This window comes from Drosophila rhopaloa, unplaced genomic scaffold (genome assembly GCF_018152115.1).
Source record: "Drosophila rhopaloa isolate 14029-0021.01 unplaced genomic scaffold, ASM1815211v1 contig_115, whole genome shotgun sequence".
NCBI classification, from domain to species: Eukaryota; Metazoa; Arthropoda; class Insecta; order Diptera; family Drosophilidae; genus Drosophila; species Drosophila rhopaloa.
Window position 1 is genome coordinate 11,014,365 of NW_025334990.1, and position 27,056 is coordinate 11,041,420.

The window sequence follows — 27,056 nt, forward strand, 5'->3', positions numbered from 1 at the left end:
TTGGGAATGTCTTTCTTTCTTTATAATTATTTACAAGGATGGCTTAATTGCACCTTATATAACGCAATGACATTTACATGGTTTCTTTCGTTTCTTTTTTACACATAGTATGCATAACTTTAAAATATTTATATAATAGATACTGTATCTCTCTCACGATTCGCTTAACTCGGTACACAATTCTCGATTTAGCAATAGGAAAAACTGAAAAACTTTACATACGAATAGAATATTATTGTTCATATCTTATGTGGTTGACCCTCGATTGCTGGTGGTTATTTGTTGGGTTAACGCACACGTGGGTTTAAACAAAAAAGATAAAACCACGAAAGGCTCGAGCGGTTCATCTTAGCGATTAGTAGTATGTAAACAGAGCGCAATGTTTTTAGACTTTCAATATCTAGGCAACAGTTATAAATACAATACTTCCGTTAATAATAGTTTGACTTTACTCGAAACGTACCATTGCATCGGAAATTTGTTAGCGCAATTAGTTCCGTGGGAAACGTTCGGTTTGCGATTTGCGACACCATTTTGGGCTTAAATTTATTTTGGGCATGTTTTTGTATGTTGGCTGTTAGTCACGAATACATTTACCAAGTGGAGCACAAGCACGAAACGAGACGAAATGTTTGTAAAACAAAATGTAACTCAAATGTTTATTGTATAGCTACCAAAAACAAACAAAAAAGAGAAATAAAGCCAAGGCTTCAGCGACAATGTGTGTAAATTTAGCTACGGGTTAAACACTCTGTTCATTCATCATATAATCATAGTAAGGCATAAGAAAAACATAAAATACTGTTTTGCGAACTGAAGGGGGACAAAGAACAATCGGGAAGTTCTACAAGATCTGGGATGATTGCAAATGATTTCTTTTTTTTTTGCTTGACTTATTTCGGTTGGTTGACGCGCGTCACGATTTCTCGAACCGGAAGCTGATTTGAAACAAATATCGGCAACGCGCAACATAAATAACAACAATAATTAGATAACAATGACTAAAATTATTTAAAGTAATCTATTAATTTTGTTTCATTAAATGTCTGCGAATGGTTTAGCTGATTTTAAGTTGGTTGTTTTGTAGTAAAGTGTATTTTGTGTGGCTGGATGTATGCAATGTTGGGGACGGCGGGCGATCTTAGACCTTGGCCTGCTCCACCATATCGATGTTGACCTTGTAGAACACATAGGGGAAGTATTCGGACTGGCCAAAGCCGAGGCCGGGGATGTCCACGTTCTGAGGAATAAAATAAATAAAATCAGATTGATTTAAGTGATGACTTAATATTAAAGAACACCCACATCAGCACTGCTGACAGCACCGCCAGCGGAAGCGCCATCCAAGTGGCCATACAGCTGGTTGAGCACATCACGCAGACGCTTCACACTCTTCTTGTTGGGCTCGATCAGGATGGCCTGGAAGTTGACGGGCAGGCCGTACCTGTGGGTTCACAAAATCATTGTTACCATTGCTATCAATTAACGCTTATAATTTGATAACATACCTCAGCACGGATTCAACAAACACACGCAGCGCCTTCACATGGATCAAGGCGCAGAAGGCCTCGCTGAAGTTCACCTTCAGCCAACGAACCAGGGGTCCCTGAAATGGATTTGAGTTAAGAACACCTTTCTGAAGGTACCTATTTTCAACGGGTTACGCACAAACTGCTTCTTCTTGTCCGTCATCAGCTTGGTCATCTCGTTCTTGCCGGCGGCCAGCTCCTCCTCGTTGTAGACAAAGTCGCGCACAATGAACTTGCGCTCGCGGGCATGGAGCTTGAACTCCTCGGCCACCTTCTTGAAGAGGGTCACGTTGAAGAGGCAGTAGTCGCTGTCCTCCTGGATGAGCTGCGACGAGCGGGGAACGATCATGTCGGTGATCTTCTCGTAGTTGGTCAGCCAGTCGTTGGCCATGACCCTGTGAAAAAAATATGCTTTAATATCCATAGCTTAAGAAACAATATGATGTCTAACTTACTTGGGCACAATAACCAGCAGGGTGGTCAGATACTCCGAATCCAGAATGAAGTGCTCCTTCTTGACCAAATCAGCCAGATTCCTGGTCAGCAAGCTGCCACTATAAGGAGAGAAACAAAAATTTAATATGTATCAATAAGATTTATTTATTTATTTAATCCCACTCACGTCTTCTTCTTTTCCAGGTTCTGCAGATTTCCCTTGAGGTTGTTGTAGGCCTGCGACTTGGTCTTCAAATCGCCATCAATCTGACCGATCTGCTTAGAGATAATGTCGGCGATGTTACGCAGCGACTGCTTGATCGGGTACTTGGCCATATCCCATTGGAAGCGGGTCAAGTACTGCGGCAGTTCAGCTATTTGATTCGTAGAAAAAGAGTATTAGTCAATGCTGTATAGCACAAAAATTAAATAGTTCACTTAGTTGACTAGCAGAACAAACGAGTTGTTCAATTAATGTTTAAGTACAAAACGAAATAGAAAAAATACATAGTAATTGATCTAAAAGTTGTATAGAATTAGTTTGAAGGAAACTAGGCTCGAAAGCTATTTAAAATTAAAGTTATATAAATAAAGTTGTATAAGTAAATGAAGTAACTGAAAAATGCTAGTTAGTTAGTCAGATTGGACGCACAGAACATTACATTAGGATTACTCAGACACACACACGCACACTTACAGGATATATAGGTTAAGATTAAAAAGGAACATCGATAAACGAACAATTTGGATGCATTAATAGAGGCTACGGGGATTACGGGGATCTTGGACTACGCATATTAGTCGCAATTGGAAATACCTTTCGTGTCACACGGCACAACACGTTAGCTGGACTTTGAAAAACATAGTGCTGTGTGATAAGTATATATAGACACTCAAAGGACGAAATAAAATGCAAAAAAAGCAAACAGTAACTCAGAGATTGATTAACATTGGCGCTGGGCAAAGCTGCAGTTTTAAGTTTTTTTTTTTTTTTGGTGATTGTTTTGAGGTGAGATTGCTGATATAGCTTAATGGGAATCGGCGTTAATCGTGGCTGTAATGATGTGGAGCGTAGAACAACATTTGGTGATTTGGTGAGCGTACACTGAAAGAACAACATAATCGCTTTTACACTTTTACACTGGTACAAATAATCAACAGATCCGTGTATTTATAGTCAAATATTCATAGTCAAATCGCGAGAAAGCAAAACGAAAGCGCAAACAAAAGGCGTTTGCAAATACCACAGAGATAGGAGAGAAAGGCAAATCAAAAGTGGCGAAAGAAGGATAAAACTTCGTGACGATCACTGGGCAAAATAGTTGCTTCAACAAAAATATAGAACAGAAACTCGTCTGCAATTGCAATTTACTCCCAAGAGTGGACGACGATCAAAGAAAGTGGAGAGGTGTGTGGTTTTTGGGAAACATCAAGTTGCTCAAAAAAAAACATTAATCGAAAATCAGAATCAGATACAGAATCGGAGAAAATAAGAAGATAAATCGAACGAAAAGGAAAGGAAACGAAACGAAACGGGAGAGCAACGGCAACATCAACATGTACACTTATAGTAGGGTATATGTCAACGTCGATCAAGAGATCTGCAAAGTGGATTGGGTTGGGTCGGGTCGAATGGGGACCAGGACCAACCCAGGCATGCTAACCTGGACTCAGCGGAAACTCGGGCGGCTCGGCGGGATCCGTGTCCGGACTGGATCGCCCCTGGCTACTACTGCCACAACAACTACTCACTGGAGACGATCTATGTGTTGGTGTTAAATTAAATCCATTGTTTATATTTAATTGACTCGGTGTAGAACGTTTGCTATAAATTTGATCGGCAAGAGAATTGAAGAAAGAGCGATAACTAGAGCGCGGTGTGGTCGATGCTTGATGCCAAAATGTCATTGCTTTGGATAGGTGGTGTTGGTGTTGCTGTTGGGTTTGCTGGTGTTGCTGTTGGGTTTGTTTCTGTTGCTGTTGTGTCTGTTGGTGTTGCTGTTGTGTCTGTTGGTGTTGCTGTGGGGTCAGTGGGTTGTTGGTTGCATGTTGCTGTTGCGTCTGTTGGTTTTGGTTTTGCTGTTGCTGTGGTGTTGATGTCTCGTGTTGCTGTTGTGCACTGTCAGTGTAAATTGCGAAATGGCAAAATGATCGGGTGGGCAATGTGCGATGGGGAGTGATTTAAAAAAGAAATACATTATTATTGCATTTGACTCGGTTCTCGGTTCTTAATCAACTGAAACATTTATGGATTTTCTGGGTTTTCATATTGCTGGTGTGGTGTGTGGTTTTTGGATGAGGGCAGGCAAAGCGGGTGCGCCATTGTTTCAGTGTGGTGTTGTATCTTGTGTTTTTACAGCGTGTTTAGTGTGTTTGTTCTTTTGGCTAAGCTTAGCGGGATGACAGCGGGTGACTGGCTTTTTTTTTCTGGTTTTGACTTGGTTTTTTTTTTGTCTGGGGTGCTGGCGATTTGGCAACGGTTCTACAAAGTAGGTAATGCGATGATAAGATACCTGCTCTTCTTAGAGTTACGCTTGGGCTTATTGAACCACCAGTCGAAGGTGTCCGACAGATCGGACTGCACACTGTGCGGACTCTTGGGGTCCTCGTCCGTCTCCCCATCTTCGGGGGCCGCCGCCGATGCATCGCCCTCGTCCTCCGACATGGACTTTTGCGTGGGCGACTGCAGCGGATTGGCATGCGGATGATGCACTGCCTGCTGATGCGAATGATGCGTATGATGATGCAGCTGCAGCTGCTGGGGATGCGTGGACGCCAGATGCAACTGGCTCACATGGCTGCCGCTGCGGAAGCTGAGCTTGTTATTGTTGATGCTGCAAGTGTTGTTATTCAGCCGCTTGCTGTTAGAGCGGGACATGCTGCTGTGCACCGAGCTGCTGGTCGTGGGCGCCGACGTGGAGAAGTATGCCGAGGAGCTGAGCGTCGAGCAGGAGGCGGGCGCCGCCCCACCACCGGAGGGCGAGGCAGCCGCAGCGGCCGCGGCACTGGTGCTTGGGCCGCTGCCCAGTCCGCCGCCAAGTCCGCTTCCGGTGGCTATCGCCGCCACCGTGGACAGGGCACAGCGGGTGGCACTCAGCATCGAGGAGGCGGTCTGCGAGTAGCACTCGTCCGCCAGGAGTGTGCTGGCCGTGGCACTGGTGCTGGGCGGGGCACAGGCGAAGCACTCGTCGCACGGACAGCCATCGAACTCCGGCTCCGGCTCCGCGTCGTTTCCCGACGACAGGTTAGTCAGGCTGCCGCCGGATATGGATCCTGGGGCGAGGACATCGCAGGCACAGGCAGGCGGAAGATTGAGGGGCACAGGCGGAGGGGTGGCGGGAGAACAGGCGACTGCGGATTTACCCTTTAGATCCTGCGGCAGCTGGTGGTGATGGTGGTGGTGATGGTAGTGTTGGGGTTTGTTTTGGTGGTGCGTGTGCTGGTGTTTTCGCTGGTGTCGCAGGCTGAGATGCTTGATGCGCTGGTGGTGGCGACACGGCATGCTGTCGTCGGGTGGCCCAGGACCTGCATCCGCGCGAGATTCGTTCAGGATTCGAGATTCAACATTTGAGCCGATTCAGGATTCAGGATTCAGTAGTCGGATGGTGGTGGCAGTGGCGATCGAGGTTCAATTTGAGATGGAGTTTCGTGTGGTTTGGTGGCGATTCAATTACCGATACAGACAATACAACACAAGGCATTTAGATTCGGTTGCAGACTTAGTCATAGCTAGGATTTCAGTTCGATTTCGGTTCGATTTCCGGGCGGGACGGTCGAAATAAATTAAAAGTAAAACTATATAGCATACATTTAGGGGCTAGACCTCACGATTTGCCTACACAATCTCGAGATCAACTGCTTTCATAACACTAAAACCGGACTTCTGTGGGTTGTTACCATCATCATAAACCAAAAGCGAAACCAAAATGTACTTATCGTTTTGTAAATATCGTTAAATTAAATAAGGAAAATCATATGGGTATAATGTAAATAATTTGAAACTCATGTGTGCGGGTATTTTGGGTATAGTTTTGGAGTTTTGTGTGCGAAAAGGAATCGGAATCCCATGAACAACAGTGGAACAAAAAATGTAATCGGGGGAACTCAGTGATCCCATGGCTGATAGATGTTTGCGTCTCATTTTGTGCTTTCATTTGCGCGTTTTCTGGTACTCTGGTATTTTTGTTTGCAGTGTAAAAGCGTTTCGTTGTCGTTGCTTTCGTGTTTTTGCCACACGTTACCAATTAGCTCTAATTGCAAGTATCTCCCATCTTTCCCAATTAGCGAAATGCGGTGGATGTGAAAGGCGAATGAACAGGTGCACAGGACACAGACACTCGCCCACCCACACACACATGTGCCCGCAAAATAAAATCCTTTCAATTGCATCTCTGCACTACAGGCTCCTTGTGTGTGAGTGGGTTTTCTCGGGAAAAATGGTACAGAAATAAGCGTTTTCCAAGCGGATCGATGCAGGTGAGGAAATGAGACAACACAGATACACACGCACACACTCCAATCAGGCACACACACACAACAGTTACAACAGTCTATATAGAGATACATATATGTACAGTACAAAAGTTGGCCAACTTTTACACGCACGCACTTACATTGTTATTTATACAAATAATAGTACACGTAAAGTCGAAATTAAAATTAAAAAATAAGTATGAGGGAACGACACTCGCGCAAAAGTTCAAAGTCAAGTATTTATACAATATATATATATGCAGTTTATGGGTCTATATCTTTACACATAAGATTTCGTTCATCTTCATTGTATCTTTTTCTCGTTCTATTTTATTGCGGTGAATGATTTAAAAACTAATGGGCTTTCAAATGACGGAAAACCACAAATAACTCGTCCAACTCAATCGTATCAAAAACCGAAAAGAAACGTACAACAATTTATGTAAAATATACAAAGTGTTCACTGTACTCCTTCAGCGTGTGTGAGTGTCTTTCTATTGTTTGGCATAGTGTTATTATATATATTTTTTTTATTTTTTGGGCGACCTTCAACCGTGAGCACGGAGTAATTGACCGGGGATTTGGGCGCCCTTGAATTGGGCCAAAAATACGCTGGTGTGTGTGTGTATCTGTGTGTGTCTCAGTTGGCATAGTATAGTATAGTTGTAGATTTATATAGCGTGTGAGTTCGGTGCGTATTTAAATGTACAACAAACGCAACACAAAATAAACAACGCAAATTCCCATTCGGCTAATTTTCTTTCGTTTTAATTGCAACTATTTTATTTTTTGTTGGCCGTAAACTTTAATTCCATTGTTGTTGGATGGCACTATATCTTTTCAGACCAACTCGAACTAGTCTTCTACGGAATATCCTTCTTTTCAGTGGTGATGATTGTGCGCATGAGTTCAAGGAAAATCAAAATAAAACTCAAGAAAACAGATCAAAATTAAAAGTAACCTAGGAGTGGAAAAGAAAATAATGTTGGAGAACAAAAAACGTATAAGGTCTAGAAACTCGAATAAAATAAATGTAAGGCCTAAGGGTTTCGGCTGAAAATCGATTAGTTTTTAAATCTGTTTCTCGCATAATCTTGAACTACTGTAAACGTATATAAAAATCGTGATTGAAAAAGACGGGATTCGTGTTAGTTAGTTTTGGGATTTACTCAAACAGAGTCTTAGATAGATAAAAACATTCCATAATAACAGCCCACGGTGGCTGGGAAAGTAAGGAATTCGTTGGTAATTCTCACTGGTTGTTAGTTAGTACAGAACAGTTGTGGGTAAACAATAGATGTGGGCAATACACATGGTACGATTATATCTGAGCATTCCGGTTCAACAGTGTCTACGGTCAGAAGAACTGCTTATGAATAACTAAAGAACCAAAACGATATAGATTCGTGACTCGGAACAGGCATCACCTAACCACGTCAACTAAAACTAAACTAAACTAAACGGAACTAAGCTAAGCTAGACTAAGCTAGGCTAATACAATGTAATTGGTGGCAGGCAGACGACTTACTGTTGTTGGCCATCAGGTTCTCGTGCAGCTTGTCCCGCTGATCCTCCAGCACCTCGCCCAAGTAGTTGGCCACCTTGCGGGTGATCTGCTCCACATAGGTGTCCAGCTTGCCCAGATCGTCGGAGAGGCCCACCAGTTGGTCCAGGGTGCCCACCTGTGGTTATAAACAGTGATTAGAAGAAGATCATAGTGTAAGTTATGTAAAAAAAACGCCAAAAAATATTTATAAGCTGTATATGGTTATATTTTATCTGAGTCCATAAAAGACAAGTGTTTATTCTTTTAAAGTGGACAGAATAAGATAATTTACAAGTGTCTGATGATAACTAAACTCACCTTCAGGTCTGGTATATGGAACTTGTAGTTATTACACAGGTTGTGTTGCTTGCTGGTCAGGTTGTTCATGGTGTCGTACGTCTGCTGGCAGGTCTTTTCGCCAGGAGCCGAAATAATCCAGTATTCGGACATCATCTTGATGGCTATTGGGGTGGGAAAAAAGATGGGAAAGTGAGTGAAAGTCGAAGCCAATTTGTCTGTGACCTTGGCTAATCGATTACCCCCTCCTAAATTATGTAACTCCTCCTATTGATTGCATGACTTTGAAAACTTTCAAGTTTCTGCTGATGAATATTTAATTGACACTCAGGAGCAATTATATATGCGCGATCGAACCCTGAAAAGTGCAGTTTTCCCAGACAAAGGAGTCCTGAACCGAACCATCACAACCCCAAACTCTGGCGCCAGACAGTCCAGCGCCAGTTTGTCTATGTTTCGGTACAGGTATGTATATATACATATATTTATGTATGCACAGTCCTTGTTGCTTACACAAACACTTGATCCTAGCACTCCTTGCGTCTCAACAGAATGGTCAGGAACTTTTCCACCAGGTTTTTTGGCATTTTCCCCTGGCCACCGTTTGGGGTTTTCCTTCACTCCGTTTGTTTTTCCTACTTTTTCCGGCTAAGCCACATGCTGACGTGCTTCTTTGTCGGGGGTTCGCTGCCAAATGAGTGCTGGCATAACGACCAGATGCCATGGAAGTCGGAAAAACGAAAGGCCGAAGTATCTGCGATCCGATTCGTTCCCCGAATCCGTCCGTGTCCGAAAGCGTTTGATGACGAAGCCGCACGGAAAGCACGGAAGGCAGAAGGCGCCATGGCCAAAGCCAAAACGAGTGCTCAATTTGGGTAAGTGTCGCTGACTCCTAGCGCCGCTCCTCCTCTGTTTACTCCTGCCACAGGGCGTATGAGTAATCACACAGCAAACGCCACGAGATATAAATCTAACTTTACCCAATTTCGGCCTATGGTGGGCACTGTTATTACATAACCACGATGATGGCCTTCACAAAGAGACACGAAAACAAAACACGAGCCCAAGGAGTGACAACTGGCCAGCTCCATCTCCAAATCCTTCCTCCATCCCCAATCACAAGTCAAGGCAGTGCATTGTCCTCGCCCAGGAAGCGTCAAAAGCAGCAACAACAATGGCTATAAGGGGACGGGAGCGACAACAGCAACAAGCCTGGCAACAGACAACAAGAAAATGGTAAATGGGAATCGGAATCACACTAAGAAATAATACCATTTGAGTTCCATATGATTTTTGAATAAAAATGAAGGTTAAAAATGACATAACAAAAGTGATCACTAATTTAGCTTGGCAAGGTATATTCCATCAGACAACTAATTTGACTTCTAAAGTTAATTTTCAAATCTTCGGTAATATAAATAGGTACTTGCCCTTAAACTACGTAAAATAATACAATTTTGATACAAAAACAGTATTTAGGTAACAGGCCGATAAAAATCTTAACCGATCGTGACATGTGAAATGATATGAAATTGATATATAAATATTTATCAATTTTTCTATATAGATATGGAAGTTGAAATGTCAGTAAAGTTTATAGGGACGCTCTAATTAGAGAATTTTGCGTATGTTAATTAACAACGCATGTTTAGTCCGCCTATCCTATTGGGATCCGCAATATGTGTTCGACATTTCATGAAAGGTGACTTGCAATTCAGTTATAACACTCATGCAGAGTAGGTGGTTGTGTTTTGTTTTCAGTGCACAACTACGTATGTTTATTTTTAGCAGCGAAAGTCAAATTGCTGCGGGGCGAAGAGGGAAAAAAGATAGGGAGGACTAAAAGGAGGAGGGGGAGTGACTGTTATGCTGCCATGTTGGATGGTGACGTGGATTGGCCCGAATCCAAGGGAAAGGCCAGGATGAAGGGTCGGTGGGCGGAGGGCTCCAGCCATCGCGTCGCCAAGCGATTGGAGACAGTCTGACTGGCCAACGGCTGTTGCTAATGGAGTGGGGTTGGGGTCCAGGACCTTATCCGTATTCCTATCCCAATCCCATACCCATATCCACATTCAGTTGGGGTAGTCCAAGCCAATACAGGAAATTGCAGCGACGAAAACAGAAAACAATAAAAAAGCAAGGAACAAAGGCGCAAAAGGAGAAAAAACAAAGTTTTGACGATATCCTCGTCGCAGAGGGTGTGCGCCCAAATTAATTAATAATAATGTGCTTGCCGGGGGGTGGATTGTAGGGGGTGGTGGGTGAAAATGCTGGAGGGAGGGGATGTGGGCGGATCAGGAGACACACACACACGGCCACACAGATAAGCACGCGCTGGAATTCCAGCAGCTGTTTGGCCATTCGAATTTCCGCCTTATTGGCCTTGTTTGAATTTCGCCTCGAGTTTCTATATTAATATATGGTCGCATTTTACCAAGGTCCTTGTTGCACGCAATATCATTATTTATTGGTCCTCGCGCGGCGAAACTAAAAGTATTTGCTTGTTTTCGCACAACATGATCTATTAATCATCCAAGTACGTGCTTAGTGGGAAAATGACTGAAAAGTATTTTAATTTTTAAACATTAGTTTTCAACTTATTTTGTTTACCCAAGGAGAGGAAGATGGCGAGAGAGAGAGGAATAGTGGTAAAGAGAGAGCTGCTCTCCTCACCCCTCGCCGTGGTGAGTTTCTCTCGACCAGTCAGCTGTTCGTTGACAGTCACATGACAGTTTTTCGATCGATAATTTTCCGCTGCTCACGGGTTCTTTTCAGCACAAAAATCAAAACACTTTACACAGATTTTTTCCGACTTCCCGCCCACAGCCCCTTTGGATATCCACCTGGATATTTCCAGATATAACCGCCCGCCTCGCGAAATGCTGCAGTCGAAAACGATGCGCTGCAAACTGGCGAACTCTACTTTTCAGGGTCACACTGCTTTGAAAAAAATCATAGCCACATTGCAAAAACACATTTTCTCACTATCTTCGGTTAGTTATAAAACATTTGTTGCACTTTTCCCTGGTCAGCAGACCTACTGCGATGTAGTAATATGGGGGTTTTCTTCGTCGAAGAGGGGGAGAACTTTTGCACTTTTCACGGCGACGTGGAAAAACCGCCGATTTACTGTTGCACTTACTTTTTAGCGGCTCTGGTTGGTTGCAAACGAAACAAGTGTGCTTTTTGTGCTATATAAAAACAGCGAGCTGCGTTTTTTTCTGCCAAAAATCAGCGCAAATCGACCGCCGCCACCCACAAATGCGAACAAAATTGTGTGGTGAGAAAAGCGCTGGCGAAAATAGTGACAGTTCACAATAGTCGACGAGATTCACGTGATAGTGGCAGTGCTGCGAAGCGCCTGAGCCAAACAGCTGACTCTAAAAACAGCTGTTCGGCTGGGCACGCTCTCCAACACTGCCCGGCTGAGGTGCCGCAGTTGCGTTGCTTAATTAAAATTGAAATTAGTTTAGTTTTAAACATATCGCCCGCCCTGGACCACTAATATTGCCAAGTAAGTAAGTGAGTGCTCCACGCAAATCGCAGTTGCCCTGGAAGGCGGCGGTGGGCGAGGTGGGGCATTAGATCGCACGCTGATGTAACCAGAAGTCGGAGGAACAAGCTGTTAGGATTAAATGGTTAATCGGGTAAAGCTGTTCTATAAGGTTTTCCCAGCTGTTTGTAGTCTAGGCTATCAGAAAAGCAATAGTTAATAGTTGTGATCATGTTGCCGTAGATTGATTTCATAATCCTCGCCCCTAGACTTTGCTTATCTCCCGGCTCAAATATACACGTGTGCTTTTCTCGGGAACACCACGACCTTTGACCTCCCCGCACCACCCTTCCACACCCTCTCAACGCCCAAAAAAGAAATGATTCAAGAGCAAACAATTAGCGAAGTGCGCAACAGTTCCAGGCACTGTTTACTCAAATATATTTCCCAATTCCGAAGTGCTAAAAATAACACACAAAACCACAACAGTGCCCCTTTCCCCGGTTTAGTTACTTTTCCGCATAAACAGTGCATCCATTTCCATATATTAACCCAAGGGCTTCTTAGGCGCAGCGGATAAGCTTCATTTTACTTGGACACGTGGAAAAAATAGTACTTGAAATATTCTAAAGTTTTAAGAAATTAGATGTTCAAACATGATTCACTGGCCATTCATTAAGAGTTTGGACATTTACTCATTTTTATCTCTATAAAATTGAAGACCAAATAATGGTTCGTTTTATTACATTTAATAATAAAATGTTGTTAATCTAAGAAATTTTAAAACTAAAGCAAGTCTTAATTTTTTTGTGAAATTGTTTTAATGATTAGCCAATAAAAAGAAGTTAAACATAAAAGACTTTTAAGATTTTCACTTATTTCTATAGTGGCTAGTAGAATTTAAAAAAAAATAAAACACTACATTATATGCTTTTTTTCATTCAATTAACTAACAAAAACAATAGATTGAATTGATCAAGTTCGAGTAGATTTAAAGTTGTAAATGAAAACAATGGGCTTTTCACTGCGCTTGTTCATTTGTATTAAGGCATAGCAACCAAATTAAGCAGAACATTATATTTTTCGGGACATATCTTAACCAACCTTAAATTTATAATCTTTTTCCCCCGGTGTGCTCGCTCTAAAATGGTAAAATGTCCTATCTTTTCGGTAGTATATTGCAGGAAGCCGCTTTGTTCCGGGCTTATCAGCGTTTTACAGCCTTTGATCTTTACCCCATGGCCACGGCAATAGCCACGGCTATCCGTATATCTATATATTCCGGCGACTTCTTAGCCCCAGCCGTTTTGTGATCGCTGGCCGTATCTAAGCGATAAATATTTCCCGTAATTATGCACGATCGCTATTTGTTCGCCGTGCGCTTTCAGCAATTGGCATTGACTTACAGCGCCCGTTCTCGCCTCTGTTTGCTGTTTCTGAGGCATTTAAGTTGAGGCCTCTCCGCCGTCATGGTCATATTCATATGCCAGTGCAGTGCCTCGGTGGTCGTCAGTCCGCGGAGAGATTCGATCGAGTGAGCCTCGCGCTTCCCAACCTCCCAAGTTCCAGCCACGAAAAGTGAAAACTTATAGTCAATAGGCCAGTAGTAGTCGCAGGTGCTAACAGTAACGGTAAACATGTCAATCGCTTTTCGGGCTTGGACACACTCTTATCGGTTATACAATATAGACGCGTGTTTTTTTTGTTTTTGGGAAGGGGTTCCGCGAAGGGAGAGCGAGCGTTTCGTGGGCATGACCTACATATAGGTGAAGACGCTCCCAACCTGTCCTACAATACTCCACCGAACAAAATTAATCCGACTTTGGTTGAAAATGTGCTGGTTAAACTATTAGATTAACAATAAAACTAGTTTTTATAAAGTCTTAATAGGCAATTTTAACAATTCTCAAAATTCAAATCAATTAAAAAAAAAATTTTTTTTTTAACTAGTTTTAACAGTATTAATACAAGTGACAAGACGTTTACTAGTCTTCTTTAATTAAATATATTATTTGGTTTAATTTCTTGAGACGGTATATTTGGTGTAGAACTTCAATAATGCTTTTATATTTCTTTTAAATTTGTATTCAAATAAATAAATTAAACCAAGTTGTCATAAAAACGAATGAAGCTCCATATAATGACATCATCTATAAGAAGTATTTAATTGACACTTGCCGAAAGTGAATCCAAAATGTACAAACGTATAAAATGATCATGATTTATTTGTATCATACAGTATGTACTTAGTTTATGTTTGTAAAGTAACTACTAAATTTTTTAGTGTGTAGCGGCAGCATCTACGCCCCTTGTCCCTCAAGTTTTGGGCTTGTCTTCTTGACTTACATTTATTGTGATGCGTGTGTTTTGGTTTACTTTACGTTGGCTCGCTTTTTGGTTTTGAGTTCTCTTTTGTGAACTTGGACTGAGCGGGGAAACTTTCTCCGCTTTGGCGACTCTCTCTCTCTCTCTCTCGGGCTCTCAGCCAGGGAAATCAGTTGGCCCCCTTCCCAATCCCAATTCCATTTCCATTCCCGAGACGGCGCCTCTGCCCGAGACTTTGATGACTTCTTCAGCCCAACTCAAAGTCACTGGCTTACACACGTCCAACGCAGCTCGAGCGTGCAACAGGTTGTCTCTGCCCTCGTCCAATTTGTAAGCATTATAAATACGCCGTGATTGCGCGGGGAGAAAGTTTCCCAATGCCAATTGGCAGTGGAATTCGGGCCACACCGAGAACTCGGATTTAATTTAACTCAGTGCTACTTAAAGAACCTCTAAACAACAGGTCGAAATTTGTGAAATCTAGCGTCAGTTAATCACGAACTTCATGAAGGAAAACATATAAAAATATTTCTATTGAAATAGTGTTTAAAGCATGAATTAACTTGCCTTCTGAAAATTATTTGTTAGCTCTATTCTGCAGACGAAGTGAGGAAAAGATTTAAATTTAATCTGAAATAGCGTGTGATTTCGTCTTCTTTTAAATATTCCAACAGCTTAATATCAAGTTAAAACATTTCGTATTACATCGCTATTTTATTTTTTACAGAGCTCAGGATTAAATAGATAACCGGAAACAATCATGGCATCCCACTGGCCCCAGAACGTTGGAATACGCGCCATCGAAGTGCTCTTCCCCTCCCAGTACGTGGATCAAACGGAGCTGGAGACCTTCGACGGTGCCTCCGCGGGCAAGTACACAATTGGCCTGGGTCAGGCCAAGATGGGATTCTGCTCGGACCGCGAAGACGTGAACTCGCTCTGCCTGACGGTTGTGAGCCGCCTGCTGGAGCGGCACCATGTGAAGTTCTCGGAGATCGGGCGCCTGGAGGTGGGCACCGAGACCATTGTGGACAAGTCCAAGTCGGTCAAGTCGGTGCTGATGCAGCTGTTCGCCGAGAGCGGGAACACGGACATCGAGGGCATCGACACCACAAACGCCTGCTACGGCGGCACGGCAGCGCTCTTCAACGCCGTCAACTGGGTGGAGTCATCCAGTTGGGACGGCCGCCTCGCCCTGGCCGTTTGTGCAGACATTGCAGTGTATGCCAAGGGTGCTGCGCGCCCAACTGGCGGAGCTGGTGCGGTGGCCATGCTGGTGGGGCCGGATGCGCCGCTGGTCTTCGATCGTGGCCTCCGCGCCACGCATATGGAGCACGCCTACGACTTCTACAAGCCGGACCTCAGCTCCGAGTATCCCACGGTGGACGGCAAACTCTCCATTCAGTGCTACCTTTCGGCCTTGGACACCTGCTACAGGTTGTACCGCAAGAAGTTCGACCAGCAGCAAAAGGATAGTTCCAAGGAGTCGGCCAACCTCAGCACTTTCGACGCCATCCTGTTCCACACGCCCTTCTGCAAGCTGGTGCAAAAATCCGTGGGCCGCCTGAGCTTTAACGACTTCCTGCTGAGCAGCGAGGCGGAGCGGACGAAGCAGTTCCCCGGTCTGGAGCGGTTCAATAGCTCCAGCCTGGAGAGCACCTACTTTGATCGCGATGTGGAGAAGGCCTTCCTCACGCAGTCTGCGGATGTATTTGCCAGCAAGACCAAGAAATCGCTGCTGCTGGCCAACCAGGTGGGCAATATGTACACGCCGTCGGTGTATTCCGGCCTGGTGTCGCTGCTGATTGGAGAACCAGCCAGGGAGCTGGTGGGAAAGCGCATTGGCGTGTTCTCCTACGGATCCGGACTGGCAGCCTCCATGTACTCGATAAGTGTTACCCAGGATGCGGCTGTCTTCGAGCAGTTCGTCTCGAAGCTGGACTACGTTCAGCCGCTGCTCAATTCGCGCGAGAAGGTGGCTCCTGAGCAATTCTCGGCCCTGATGGAGGTGCGGGAGAAGAACAACCATGCGGCGCCGTACACGCCCACGGGTAGCATCTCCGCCCTGTTTCCTGGCACCTACTACCTAAAGGACGTGGACTCACTGCATCGACGCACCTACGAGCGCACGCCGACCATCAGCAACGGGGTGCACTAACCCTGGGCTATCGGTTCTTCGGTTTGGTTCAGGTTTCGCCTCCAATTTGACAATAACTCTAAAACTCTCGACCAAACCCATGTAAGCTGTAGCTGTAGATGGTAACTATTTATAACTGGTGTGATCCCAGGGGTCGCTTTCCTTTCTCTCTTCTTATCCGCGTCCTAATCGCATATATAGTACTACACCTATTATTTATACAAGCTTGCGAATTAAATCTTTCACCCAGTCAGACCTTATTTATACCATGGAACAAGTCTTAACTAGCGTCGGTACTGCAATTTATGCCTATAAATGTACAATACTTATACCTGTGTGTAAGGCACACAATCAATTGTTTTACGAACAATAAAAATCAACAAAGTCAAACGAACTTATCGGTTATATACCTCCTATTTATTATCGGAATTAACTTATTTCACCGCTCATCTTGGCAACGTAGATTAGCAATGTGGAAAATTGTGTATAAAAGAGCATATTCGATTTGATGGCAGCGGTTGATTTGCATATCTTCAGATCACAACGCTGTAAACTTGTAGAAAGTTACGCCTGCGGCAGAGGAAAATAAAATAAATTGAGAGCCAGATTAGGTTACAACGAAAGACTTTACCATTGGGATTGACGCGAGTGATGAACTGGCTCTCCGATTGGAAGACTCCCAACTTATTGCGAGCATTGTAAAGATCCTGTACGCGATATCCCTTGGGATTGGTCAGTCCGAGCTCCTTGACTGTGAATGGAATCCTGTAGGGAGCACCATCATCCCGACGACTCACGAAGGCCACAGCATAGGAATGATGTCCACTCTTGGCCACCGGAGTAATGGGTCTTTGCCAGACTTCGATTTGGTTTCGGGACAAAACACGACGTCCCTGGATGCCGAGCTCATCTTGGTCCACTGCAATTACGGCACTAAAAAGGTACCTCCATTAGCATAAAATCTAAGAAGTATATCTAGGCTAGACAAACCGGTTCTGCAGTATATCCTTGATCTCAGGACGTACTGCCGCCAGATCATTGGACATAATTAGAGGTGCAGCCATAATCGCCCAAATGGCCATCTGCAGCCTGCTTTGATCGTAGCTTAGACCATAGTTCCCCAGCAGCAGCATATCCGGATCGTTCCAGTGACCTGGTCCTCCGTGCGGCTGAATTCTGTCTTGGTTTTTGGCAAAGTAGTCCATTATCTGCATCAGAGACTCCAAGGAGTCGTCAATATCGTCCCAGTTGCGCCACAGATTGCAGTGCTTCTTAAGCGACTCGTAGTCGGGCATCTCACCGGCATCTTCTTGGTAGGCGGGCCAGCTGCAGGAGTACACCATCGGACGACCCGTTTCATTCAGCAGGCGTCCAAACTCCGGATAGCCCGTGGCCATGTCGCTGATGTTGGCATAGCAGCCATCCAGTTTCACATAGTCCACATCCCAATCGGCAAAGGTTTGGGCATCCAGCTGCATGTGCTTGATGACTCCGGGATAGCCAGCACAGGTGTTGGTGCCGTAGTCCTGGTACAATCCAAACTTCAGACCCTTTTCATGAATCTGAAAAATGTTTTGTTAATTATGAGCTTTTAAGGGGTATAACTAATATAAATTACATGATCGGACAGGGCATTTAAGCCGCTGGGAAAACGCTTTTTGTCCGGCACCAGTTTCTGGGTATCATTGTCGCGGTTCTTCTCCAGCCAGCAGTCATCTATGATGACGTACTCATAGCCAGCAGCCGCATAGCCCTCGGATACCAGGAGATCCGCGTGTCGGCTGAAGAGTTTCTCACTAAAAGGGGTTTAAAAAAGAGGAAACTCGTAGAAAATGTGTGGGATTATGATCAGTTTTGAATTTTACCTAATGCACTCGTCAGGATAAAGTTGGCAGTCGGTCAGGCAACGAAAGCTGAAAGTAATGCAAAGAATTTGTTGAATATTATAAGAATAATTAAAAGTCATAAAGCTCTTTTGCCTTTATTATATATATGATATACATTTAAAACCATAAATTTAGTACGCGTAGAAGGTCAACAGATACTAATTTTGCTATACGTTCATAGCTTATTAGCTTAAGCTCCCTTTATATTTTATATGAAAATAGGTGACCCTAAAAGCATTTAAATAAAAAGAACTTTGCTTAACCGTCGTACTTAAAAATATGTTTTTTGAAATTGTTAAAAATTTATAAGCACATGATTATTAATTTTGATTAAACTTGAAAAACATGTATGGTGTTAAAAAACAGAGAACAGTCATTGAAAAAACAGGCTTGAGGCTGATTTGGAACTTGTTGCTTAAAGCTTAGTCACATCGAAAAAAATTGTTTGTACAAAAAAATGGCATAGAAGGCCCCTTTTCCCTACAAAATTCTACCCGAGATAAAGTTTCTATTACTCAGCAGCCTCTTCCGGAGAACAAACAAATTTATAGTTTATACTTTTAGTATACCAAACCACATTTTCAGTTAAATGAGGTAGAGATCTATTTGAAGATGGGAATGCAAGATTACTCACCGCTCCCAAGACATCCAGCCCATAGGTGGCCTGAAAGGAGTGAATTTCAATTTAGGAAAAGCGAATCTAATCATAATTAAATACTCACTTGAGTGCCAAGCCATTGTCGAGGCCCACAGCTAGTTGCAGAACCTGTAGCAGGAGGATCCCGCCCAGAAAGACGGCCCACGTTCTTCCGTACATCGCGAGCATTTGGCGTCGACTGAATCCTGGCCTTTGGGCTGCCAGGGAATTTATATGCTCTTGCGGCGGCACTCCAGATAAGTTTGTTTGCCGGGGGCACCTGAAGGGGCAGCGGAAGAGGTAGTGGTAGAGGAGCTCGAGACCCGGCAGAAGGTTAGTGGCTAATTGCTATTGCAGTGGAGCACACCCATCGACTGATTGGTGTTCGCCGGGTGGGACAAACAGCGGGCTCTTTCGATTGCAGGAGGAGCCGGAGCCCCTTATCACGCCAAGTTCACAGCGATCACAGGGAGCAAACAGCGAAATGCGAGGAGCGAACAGAGGCTTTCTGATATGCTTTTGTTGTTCAATTCTGGCGCTGTTTGCCAGCTAAACTGGCCTACAAAATTGGGGAACTTGGGGAGCTGAAACCATCGGAAAGTGATGGGAAAATGTTAGTAAGTAGACAGGAAATACTTAATAGGTACTTTTTGATTCTGATAAGAAATAAATTAAATACCCAACACCAAGTATATTAATTCAAATTTGGTATATTGACAGTTCCAGAGCGGATTATTTTTGTGACGGGGTTCCTAACTTTTTCAAAAAGTACATTACTATTTGGAAATATTTGAAAATGTTTAGAAATATTTCATCAAAGAAACATTTGTCTTTAAATTTTAAGATGTTTTAAATTAAAATTTTGTATGATTTGTTATTTTGAATCCTTTGGAAAATGTAAATAATTTTAAATATTTGTTAACATAAGGCAAATTACGAAAAGAGTTCTTGAACTATTTTTTCATCCTCATGATAAGCTTTAAATTTGTTTAAAACTATGTAATTTCATACGTTTTCTTACTATTAAATATTTCACTTTTTAAGGTATACCATTTGTACCATGGGTACTTTTTAATTACTTGTGATAACCTATGTTACCTTTCCCAGCTTGAAAAATATCGTAATTTTCCCTTCTGATAGTGATTACAATTACACACATGTGTTTTGCTGAGCTAGCAAATGCAATTAATGAACCAAGTGCCATTGCACTCCCGGTTTGTAATTAAATTCTTGACCCAAATGTTACCTTATCGCTTTTCCACTTGTAGATAGCGAAAGGTGACTAATTAAAGCCGGTGTTTTGTTGTTGATTTTGTCATTCACTTTCTTGTAGGCTTGATTGTTGTTGTTCGGAACTTACCTATTTATAAGCTATTCAATTTAAGCGGATTAAATTTTCGTTGCGCATAATGCAAACAGCGGCTAAAAAATGACACAAAACCAGTGTTGATTTCGATTGGCAAAGTCTAAGCCGAAATTTTTAAAAATATAACATTTTTATTTAAAAAAGCTTAACTAAAAACTAACTAACATGAATATTTTATTTATTGTGTCTTAATTTTGAAAAGAAGAAATATTTACATTTTTTATCATGTATAAAGTGAGATATTTAATATCTATATTTAATCAATTGATTGGTTATTTAATTTAATTAAGTTTTTTTTTATTTAAATGGCAATGATTTGTTTTAGCTTAATATAATTTATTTATTTGATAAGTAGGCTATATATACAATTTGTTGATGTTTGTTGATATCAATAAAAGTATTTGAGCAAATTTTAAAATATCTAGCATTTGAAATCTAAAAATAATTTTATGTTCAATTTACCCGCCCAACCCAACAAGTTTCTGCAAATTTTGGCTTGAAAGTAGCTAAATTGCAATTACACCGGGAAGAGCTGTTTTCCAACACTGACAACTTTACTTCAAGGAGTGTTAACACTGGTGACTTTTGGCGTGTTTTCGTTTGATTGCAGATTTATTAATTTCTGTGATTTGTCTAGACTTTGAGAATGGTATTCCAGTTGCCTACGACCACGGCTGCTCCGATAGGAGGGGCATCCTCGTTCTCCTTCGGCCTGAGCACGGGAACACCCGCTGCAGCCGCAGCTCCAGGAGCACCAGCCGCTGTTCCCGCCACAAAGACCACATTCGCATTTGGAGGACCAGCTACTGCTCCGAATGCGGGCGGTGGAGATGCGGACAATACTAAGACACAGGCTCAACCGGCATTCAGTGGATTTGGCCTCGCGGCATCTGCTCCAGCTCCTCTCACGCTGGGCGGTCAACCCACTAACCCGGTGTCCACTACTGCACCGGCGACTTCCGCTGCTCCTCCCGCCTTCGGAAGCTTTTTGGCCCAGCCGATAGCATCAGTGGTGCCAAATATAGCCACTAGTACACCAAACACCGCAGCCCCTACCACAGGATTACTAGGCGGAACAGGATTGGGGGCTCCCAAGAGCACAGCACCGGCTTTAACCACCTTGACAGCTGCGCCAGCGGCCATAGCTCCTCAACTAGGTGCTGCTGCGGCTCCAACTCTTAGCACCGGCGGAGCTTTCGCCAATCTTACCACCGAAACCAAGACCACGGACTCCTCGGCCATCTCCACGGCCTCCCAGCTATCCTACAACCAACTGGAGGAGCACATCAACAAGTGGACCCTGGAGTTTGAGGAACAGGAGAAGGTATTCACCGAACAGGCCACTCAGATCAACGCCTGGGACAAGCTGCTCATTAGCAACAATCAGAAGATCGTAGAGCTTAACGATGCCGTGAAGAAGGTGAAAACCGATCAGCAGGTTCTCGACCAGGAGCTGGAGTTCATAGCCACACAGCAAAAGGAGCTGGAGGACAGTCTGGCGCCGCTGGAGAAGGAGTTCGTGAATCTCCCGCGTGTGGACATGGAGCGCAGCCAGACCTACTTGATGGTGGAAAACCTGGACACGCAGCTGAAGCAGATGTCCGAGGATCTGAAGGAGATCATAGACAACCTGAACGAGGCCAACAAGGGGCAGGACACCAGTGATCCGATCATCCAGATCGGCAAGATTCTGAACGCTCACATGAGCTCGCTGCAGTGGATCGAATCGCAGTCGTCGAATATCTGCAAGAAGCTGGACGACATAGGCAAGATTCAGGACTCCCAGAAGCGAGACATCTTCCGAGCTCCCTTTTAAAGATAAGTCCATTAAAGCTTGTTAACATGTAACTTAATTAAACGATTTCTTGTAACTTCAAAAATAGTTGAGTTCTTAAAACATTGGTCCGATTGTTATTGGGAGTGCTGAGAATCGTTTTAAATGGAAATACTAATTTAAACATACATTTAAATTATTTTATCCCCATCTCCAAGAAAAAACAAGTTGAATTTCCAGAAATCCCTGTACACAGTTGCGCTCACATTATAAGAATATATTTATTTTATATAAGTCGTTCCACTTTCAATTAATAACTCTTGAAGTACTTAAGCCTAAAGAGTGGCACCCGTTTGCCTTTGGTGGCGAAGGCCAGGAAACTGCTGTGCGGCGAAAAGGCCATCGAGCTGACATAGCCCACGTTTTCGTTCTGTCCCGGGAAGTTGGAGAACACGGTGGCGCTGGGGAAGTGGGCCAGCTTCATGGCATTTGGAGCCGCACAGGAGCTCATCGCCAGTAGCTCCGATGAGTGATTGAACTGCAGATCCGAGATGCCGGTTCTCAGATTCATGAAGCGTTTCTCGGGCTGCGGAATCTTGGAGGCGAACACAGTCTCGTAGTCGTATACGTTGACCACGCCCTCTTGGGTACCGGTGGCCAGAAGCCGTTGATTGGGTGACAGTGCGATGCGCGCTCCATTGATGCAGCCGTCGTCCATAAAGGTGTGTTCGATGAGTCTCTGACGCAGGCTCAGCACAGTAACATTTGAGCTGGCGCCGCAGACGAGGACCCTTTTGGAGTCACCGGACCAGCAGATTCCAGTCACATGGCCCTCCTGTTTGAAGCTGTGCAGCAGTTCATTTGTGTTGGCCGTTAGCAGATGGATGGTTCCAAACTTGCCGGCAGTGGCGATGAATTTGCCACAGGGAGATACCTCAAAGCGGTGCATGGTCTTCAAATCGCCCGGCACCGTCAGCTTGGTTTCCTTGGCCTCCAGCAGGTCGTAGGCGTAGTAGAATCCCCTCACCGAACCAAAGAATGCCTTCGTGCCGCAGGGAGCAATCCGGGAGCAGAATAGCGGGAACTTCTTGAAGCGCATGCTGTGCAACTTCTCGTTCTTCTGCCCGTCCACCGTGTATATGGTGGCTATGGAGTTCTCGCCGGCCACCAGAGCAGCTGTGCTCGTCGGATGAAACTGAACACTGGTGACAATACCTTCGGAATAGGTGGCTCTGTTCAGGTCCTTGACCCGCTTGAAGTTCAGCGTTTTCTGGGGCAGATCACTGCTCCGAGCCCTGCGGTCGATGAAGCCCACGGTCTTAAGAAGTTCCTCATCGGAGGAGCCGTCCTCCTCTCCGTCGTCCTTGACCTTCTTTTCCGCCCACTTGGGTTGGTTAAGAGTGCGATGGAACCGCGCCGTAAGGTACTCCTTGTAGGACTTGTCCTTACGAAGGTGGTTCAGTGGTCCCGTGTGCTTGGTGGCTTTTTTGACATCGCCCACTTGGATTTCCTCGTCATCGGAATCAGACCAGGCGGCTTTCCTCTTGTCCCCTGTCTTCTGCTTGCCAGGAGTTGCTTCCTCCTTCTCGTCGTCGTCGTCGCTTGGCTGCCACTTCTGGCCCACGGACTTGGCCAGATTGGTGAGGAAGCGTTGGCGGTCACCGAAGATCACCTTCTCCATGGGCACCTCCACGTAGTTGAGTTCCTTGGCCTGCGAAGCCTTCGGCACGAAGCGTTCCCTCCGATTCTCCTTCGGTTTCTCCTGTTCCTGCTTGCCGTACAGGGCCATCAGGTCCTTGAGGTCCTCGAGACCATCGCTGGACTCGTCTGAACTCATGGTGCTCGCTGGAAATGTCCAATTATTCGTTTATTTACGCACAATTTCGTGAGCTGCACAAAAATTTACACGTGCAGCTGGGCGGGAAATTTACTAACGCCTTGGAATCAAAATACCACTAAACAGTTGACTTATCGATAAGTGTTACCACATCGATAGCAGATGGTGGAAAGCGCGCCAGATTTTGAATTAATTACATTATGTTAATTGAAAAATAAAAATAATTTAAATATAATAATAACAAAAAGTAAATAAGGAGTTTGGAAAGAAATGCATGTGAGTTTTATTTATTCAATCTTTTTTTTTATATGGTCACCTATGTATTTTAATATTATAGAGATAAGAATAAACTTTTTATTATGAGTAGCTAAATTTAAACACTCTTTTATTGATTATAACTATACAAATTATGAGTATGACCTTGTAGGTTTTATAATGTCATATCTATTTATTTTAAAATCCTCTGCAGCTCTAACTGACATCGTGGATTTCATATTTGCGGTTCCTTTTGGAAATGCGACCCTGGCAAAGTTTTAAATGACGGTTGAGGAAACCTTCCAATTTGTACATTCGCCCACAGCGATCGCAGCTAAAGTCGGCCTTTCTTTTCATGTTTTCAGTTTGCTTACTCTCCGCTTCCTTGACCTTGATCTTCTGAACGCAATCGTCGCAGGCATATCGACGGGCCATTTGGCCGGGCCTAAAACTGGCCAAGAAATCCTTCCGGCAGAAAAGGCAATTGAAACACTTGGTGACGGTCAACTCGCCATCTTCGGAGACCGGCTTGGAATTCCGTGACCTCAGATGGGTCTTCAAATGAGCCCGATACTCAACCTCAGTCTCGAACTTCAAATTGCAGGATCCACACCTCCGTGTGATTTTCATATTACCGTGAAGCAGCCTGTGGCGGCCCAGAGATTCCACGGAGTTAAAGTGCTTTTTGCAAATGCTGCACATCATCACTATTCCATCCTTTTGCATATTTTTGAAGCGTCTTTGGCAGGCCAGCATATGGACCTTGAAGGCGCCGCCCGTGCGAATTCCATTGGCACAAAACGGACAGTGGTAAAGCAGCGTGTTGTCCTCTGGGAAAACTGCAGGCTTTCGCTCCGCCAGCGGCTTCTTAATCCTCGGTTCCGAGCACGGGGCTATAAACACCCTGGTGACGATGCCGTCCTCCTCCTTCTCCGACAACAAAGTGGCCGGTTCAAGCTCCACGGAAATCCAGTTTTCGCCACTTGTCATGATGCGTTTCGATTCGCCAGGTAAAAGGCTACGAAGAAAGTGAGAAAGTCGCCTGTCATTGTGATAGAAAGAAAGTAGGTACTCGATTCCCGATACTCGGAAGCTGTCAGGGATGGCAATAAAGAAAGGTTATGCGGAAAAAGTATACTACAAAATATAAGACTTTTGAATTCAACCGTCTATGATTTATTGACAACGGTTAGCTTACACCGAATTCAAAAACTAAAAGAAACCTTTGCCTCATAAAGCTATTGTTCGGATAGAAAGGTAACTCGCTAATTGTAAAGAAGGTACTTTTGAAAGACAAACTTATTTATCAGAGGAAACATACACCATTTCTTAAAATTTGGTAGAAAAGTTTTGTAATTGGGAGAATAATACTAATACTTATAGGATCGTATTACAAAGGTGTTAAACTGTTGTTTCAGTTGTTTCATGCCCTATCTTTAAGAAATCAATGGATAAAGCATATTTATTTATTATTGGTTAGTTACACAGTTTATAATATTTTTTTCACCTTTTAAGTTTCCGAGTTAGCAATATATATTACGGCCTTATCTTTAAATTACCTGCCATTTTAAAAATTTGAATTTGATAAATGTCAATGTGACAGAAAGTTATCGATGGAATCCCCGTTTTTTTTGGGGTTGATATTATGTTACAACAATTTTACAACTTAGCATTATTTTAATAATCTTATCACCTAAAATAATTAACTAAGTCACGTTAAAACAAAATTCATCAAGGAAACATAGTTTAGGGCAAACTAAATAAATTACAGAACTTAAAATCTGTTAGCTTATCTGAACTTTTAACATAAATCTAAAATTCAGGAACATGTCTTCCGAGTGTACTTAATCACCGCCCAACTCCTTCTATTGTGGTAAGCTTCGGATCCTTGCTTTATGACACGCGTAATGCGAGTCAAAATATGCAATTAAACAAAAACTTCTTGACTGGAAAAATATTTGCATAACTTGGGCAAACAAATGTCGGAGCACGTCGTCCTCGTCACCAGTCGACAATGCCGAGTTGTTGTTGAACTTGTCATTACACACGCACAAACAGGGAGTACCAGTCATCAGAGCCACCCACTATCCACCCACCCACCCATCTCACTAAAGTGCGGATTAATAGCTGGGGTGGTGGTGGTGCTGCTGCTGCTGCCAGAAATCAGCGCTCGTAAAATTTACGTAAAATTCATTAAGCGCAACAAAAGACGCTGGCTGAGAGGAAACAGGTTGGGCCCAAAAAGGGGCGGCTGCAATCGCTTAGAGACAAAGCCCTGCATAGTTGATAAGGCGCGTCCTTCGGGGGGTGGGGGTTGGGGTTGGTTTGTGTGGGAGGTGGGCAATGGGTGATGGGTGGTTGGGTCTCTAGGTGGCCCGGTGATGGCTGGCATCTTGTGGTGCCCGCAAGTGTCTCCTGCCAAGTCAGGCGTCAAGCCTCACTGAGAGCAACCAATTTTTGTCATTTCAAAGGATACAGCGCTATTGTTGCTCCATCAAGGCGGAGTTACACTTAAAAATAATTATCTATAAATATTAATCATGTTTTTAAGAAATTGCTTGTTGGTTGGGGCTTGGAAAGTGTTTTTGACTAGCAGTCTTTGATTAGCATACAAAAATAGAAAATAGTCCGATAGATATCTTACTTTTTAGTAAAAACAAGAAACTAAGCTTCCTTTTCTAAAGTACTTGTTACTTTTTAAACTTTTTCTTCTATAATAAGTATGTATTATTGTTTGACTATTAGAAATTTGTGATTATTTTTATGAGCTCTCAGTTTTTTTCCTTTTAAAAAACAATTTGTTTACTGTTGCTTCAATGAAAACTCAGGAAATAGCAATATCTCTTAATAAATAACAAGACAAAATTTTGATGAGCTTAGTTTTGAATGAGAATTTATATTTCATAGGGTTTTAGGGAAGGTACTAAACTTGAAAACTATTTTTGTAAAGTGCTCTTCTAATATCCTTGAGCTCTTGTGCAGCGAGGCGCGGCGATGCAGCGCTCCTTAAGTAGCCCGACATTGTGGCAGATCCTTTGCCAATCGCAATCCCTGCTCCCAGCTCAT

The 27,056-nt window shown here is 43.6% G+C and overlaps 6 protein-coding genes across 14 annotated transcripts; 2 read left to right on the plus strand and 4 right to left on the minus strand.

The window, feature by feature from the left end:
- Nucleotides 1–11,581, minus strand: LOC108037808 (V-type proton ATPase subunit C). 5 transcript variants are annotated; one of them, XM_044461827.1, is made up of 11 exons: nucleotides 11,423–11,581; nucleotides 8,302–8,444; nucleotides 7,966–8,119; nucleotides 4,478–5,489; nucleotides 3,629–4,083; nucleotides 2,152–2,338; nucleotides 1,985–2,083; nucleotides 1,669–1,924; nucleotides 1,509–1,606; nucleotides 1,306–1,444; nucleotides 1–1,240 (listed from the first exon to the last, which is right to left on the minus strand). In XM_044461827.1, exons 2-11 carry the CDS (start codon nucleotides 8,434–8,436, stop codon nucleotides 1,142–1,144), a joined length of 2,634 nt encoding a protein of 877 aa, XP_044317762.1. In that variant the 5' UTR covers nucleotides 8,437–8,444; nucleotides 11,423–11,581; the 3' UTR covers nucleotides 1–1,141. The 5 variants fall into 5 exon arrangements, with proteins under 5 accessions (XP_044317762.1, XP_016969943.1, XP_016969941.1 ...); XM_017114454.2 differs by lacking the exons at nucleotides 3,629–4,083; nucleotides 4,478–5,489; XM_017114452.2 differs by lacking the exons at nucleotides 1–1,240; nucleotides 1,306–1,444; nucleotides 1,509–1,606; ... (2 more) ...; nucleotides 2,152–2,338; nucleotides 11,423–11,581 and adding exons at nucleotides 2,391–3,069; nucleotides 8,794–9,427 and having other exon boundaries at nucleotides 3,629–3,789.
- A 91-nt stretch (nucleotides 11,582–11,672) lies between these two features.
- Nucleotides 11,673–16,629, plus strand: LOC108037810 (hydroxymethylglutaryl-CoA synthase 1). Of its 5 annotated transcripts, none has more exons than XM_017114457.1 (2): nucleotides 11,673–11,794; nucleotides 14,826–16,629. In XM_017114457.1, exon 2 carries the CDS (start codon nucleotides 14,859–14,861, stop codon nucleotides 16,254–16,256), a length of 1,398 nt encoding a protein of 465 aa, XP_016969946.1. In that variant the 5' UTR covers nucleotides 11,673–11,794; nucleotides 14,826–14,858; the 3' UTR covers nucleotides 16,257–16,629. The 5 variants fall into 5 exon arrangements, with proteins under 5 accessions (XP_016969946.1, XP_016969949.1, XP_016969948.1 ...); XM_017114460.1 differs by having other exon boundaries at nucleotides 11,705–11,798; XM_017114459.1 differs by lacking the exon at nucleotides 11,673–11,794 and adding an exon at nucleotides 13,273–13,404.
- A 1-nt stretch (nucleotide 16,630) lies between these two features.
- LOC108037811 (alpha-N-acetylgalactosaminidase) lies at nucleotides 16,631–19,330 on the minus strand. The gene is made up of 7 exons (XM_017114462.2): nucleotides 18,844–19,330; nucleotides 18,756–18,785; nucleotides 18,101–18,148; nucleotides 17,854–18,031; nucleotides 17,226–17,797; nucleotides 16,867–17,168; nucleotides 16,631–16,805 (listed from the first exon to the last, which is right to left on the minus strand). Exons 1-7 carry the CDS (start codon nucleotides 18,945–18,947, stop codon nucleotides 16,774–16,776), a joined length of 1,266 nt encoding a protein of 421 aa, XP_016969951.1. The 5' UTR covers nucleotides 18,948–19,330; the 3' UTR covers nucleotides 16,631–16,773.
- Nucleotides 19,331–20,592: 1,262 nt separating this feature from the next.
- LOC108037812 (nuclear pore glycoprotein p62) lies at nucleotides 20,593–22,004 on the plus strand. The gene is made up of 2 exons (XM_017114463.1): nucleotides 20,593–20,702; nucleotides 20,762–22,004. The coding sequence occupies exon 2, from the start codon at nucleotides 20,771–20,773 to the stop codon at nucleotides 21,938–21,940; it is 1,170 nt and encodes a 389-aa protein (XP_016969952.1). The 5' UTR covers nucleotides 20,593–20,702; nucleotides 20,762–20,770; the 3' UTR covers nucleotides 21,941–22,004.
- Nucleotides 22,005–22,160: 156 nt separating this feature from the next.
- On the minus strand, nucleotides 22,161–23,824 carry LOC108037809 (U3 small nucleolar RNA-associated protein 18 homolog). The gene has a single exon (XM_017114456.1). The coding sequence runs from the start codon at nucleotides 23,733–23,735 to the stop codon at nucleotides 22,209–22,211; it is 1,527 nt and encodes a 508-aa protein (XP_016969945.1). The 5' UTR covers nucleotides 23,736–23,824; the 3' UTR covers nucleotides 22,161–22,208.
- Nucleotides 23,825–24,206: 382 nt separating this feature from the next.
- On the minus strand, nucleotides 24,207–24,980 carry LOC108037791 (zinc finger protein draculin). The gene has a single exon (XM_017114430.1). It carries the CDS (start codon nucleotides 24,978–24,980, stop codon nucleotides 24,207–24,209), a length of 774 nt encoding a protein of 257 aa, XP_016969919.1.
- Nucleotides 24,981–27,056: the final 2,076 nt, after the last annotated feature.

What these genes read in the sequence shown, in the direction of transcription:
- LOC108037808 (XM_044461827.1), bottom strand. Translation starts at nt 8,436, where the DNA reads ATGATGTCCGAATACTGGATTATTTCGGCTCCTGGCGAAAAGACCTGC. An exon ending in CGGACAAGAAGAAGCAGTTT is followed by an intron (nt 1,607 to 1,668) that starts GTGCGTAACCCG and finishes AATCCATTTCAG; the next exon opens with GGACCCCTGGTTCGTTGGCT. An exon ending in TTTGTTGAATCCGTGCTGAG is followed by an intron (nt 1,445 to 1,508) that starts GTATGTTATCAA and finishes GTGAACCCACAG; the next exon opens with GTACGGCCTGCCCGTCAACT.
- LOC108037810 (XM_017114457.1), top strand. Translation starts at nt 14,859, where the DNA reads ATGGCATCCCACTGGCCCCAGAACGTTGGAATACGCGCCATCGAAGTG.
- LOC108037811 (XM_017114462.2), bottom strand. Translation starts at nt 18,947, where the DNA reads ATGCTCGCGATGTACGGAAGAACGTGGGCCGTCTTTCTGGGCGGGATC. An exon ending in GACAATGGCTTGGCACTCAA is followed by an intron (nt 18,786 to 18,843) that starts GTGAGTATTTAA and finishes CACTCCTTTCAG; the next exon opens with GCCACCTATGGGCTGGATGT. An exon ending in TAAATGCCCTGTCCGATCAT is followed by an intron (nt 17,798 to 17,853) that starts GTAATTTATATT and finishes AACATTTTTCAG; the next exon opens with ATTCATGAAAAGGGTCTGAA.
- LOC108037812 (XM_017114463.1), top strand. Translation starts at nt 20,771, where the DNA reads ATGGTATTCCAGTTGCCTACGACCACGGCTGCTCCGATAGGAGGGGCA.
- LOC108037809 (XM_017114456.1), bottom strand. Translation starts at nt 23,735, where the DNA reads ATGAGTTCAGACGAGTCCAGCGATGGTCTCGAGGACCTCAAGGACCTG.
- LOC108037791 (XM_017114430.1), bottom strand. Translation starts at nt 24,980, where the DNA reads ATGACAAGTGGCGAAAACTGGATTTCCGTGGAGCTTGAACCGGCCACT.